Source organism: Rhagoletis zephyria, unplaced genomic scaffold, assembly GCF_001687245.7.
Source record: "Rhagoletis zephyria isolate East Lansing unplaced genomic scaffold, Rhagoletis_zephyria_1.1 Rzeph_scaffold_76511, whole genome shotgun sequence".
Taxonomy (NCBI): Eukaryota; Metazoa; Arthropoda; class Insecta; order Diptera; family Tephritidae; genus Rhagoletis; species Rhagoletis zephyria.
In genome coordinates, this window is record NW_016233560.1 from 1 (window position 1) to 1183 (window position 1183).

At 48.2% G+C, this 1183-nt stretch overlaps 1 protein-coding gene across 1 annotated transcript; it reads left to right on the plus strand.

Annotated features, from left to right (window-relative positions):
- Positions 1-72: 72 nt before the first annotated feature.
- LOC108357395 (tissue alpha-L-fucosidase-like) lies at positions 73-1172 on the plus strand (the record flags this gene model as incomplete). The annotated part of the gene is made up of 3 exons (XM_017608478.1): positions 73-421; positions 705-1083; positions 1139-1172. Coding segments are annotated over exons 1-3 (762 nt in total), but the record flags the coding sequence as incomplete, so codon positions are not given.
- Positions 1173-1183: the final 11 nt, after the last annotated feature.

The window sequence follows — 1183 nt, forward strand, 5'->3', positions numbered from 1 at the left end:
GTTGAAAATGCAGTGCAGCAGGTATATAAATGATCGAAGCTAATGATCATTGATCATCACCTTTTCTTTAAAATGCATCTCACAGTCTCGCTGTGTTTTGTCGCTGCCCTCGTGGTCGCCGTCAGTGGAAAACACTACGAAGCCAACTGGCACTCTATTGACTCGCGTCCTCTGCCGACATGGTACGACAAGGCCAAGGTGGGCATCTTTCTCCATTGGGGCGTCTACTCGGTGCCCTCCTTTGGCTCAGAGTGGTTCTGGTCTCGTTGGCAGGGCTCCATTGGCAAGGAGAAGAATCCCAAGTACGCAGAGTTCATGAGGAAGAACTATCCGCCCAACTTTACTTACCAGGACTTTGCGCCGCAGTTTACCACCGAGTTCTTTGAGCCAAAAAAGTGGGCAGAGATTTTTCAAAAATCAGGTTTGTAAAGAAATATTTTGTTTGTTCGGTTGACATCTAATCCTCTGTCTAAAAACAGGTGCCAAGTACGTCGTGCTGACAAGTAAACACCACGAAGGGTACACCCTGTGGCCGAGCAAGTACTCGCCCAANATCCGCCCAACTTTACTTACCAGGACTTTGCGCCGCAGTTTACCACCGAGTTCTTTGAGCCAAAAAAGTGGGCAGAGATTTTTCAAAAATCAGGTTTGTAAAGAAATATTTTGTTTGTTCGGTTGACATCTAATCCTCTGTCTAAAAACAGGTGCCAAGTACGTCGTGCTGACAAGTAAACACCACGAAGGGTACACCCTGTGGCCGAGCAAGTACTCGCCCAACTGGAACGCCATGGACGTCGGTCCAAAGCGAGACCTGGTGGGCGACCTCGCCAAGGCAGTCCGCCACCACAACCTCACCTTTGGTCTGTACCACTCACTCTTTGAGTGGTTCAACCCGATGTACCTGAACGACCACAAGAACCACTTTACAACCAATGATTTTGTGACAAAGAAGATTCGACCTGAGATGGAGGAGATGGTGAACGAATACAAACCATCACTGATCTGGTCAGATGGCATTGGCAACGGCGCCACCGATGCGTACTGGGGCAGCACTGACTTTCTTGCCTGGTTGTACAACTCAAGGTGTGTTTTTAAAACTGTTTCAAGTTGATCATTTAATGATATTTCCTTCTGAAAGTCCGGTCAAGGACGAGGTGGTGGTGAATGACCGTTGGGGAAGTGG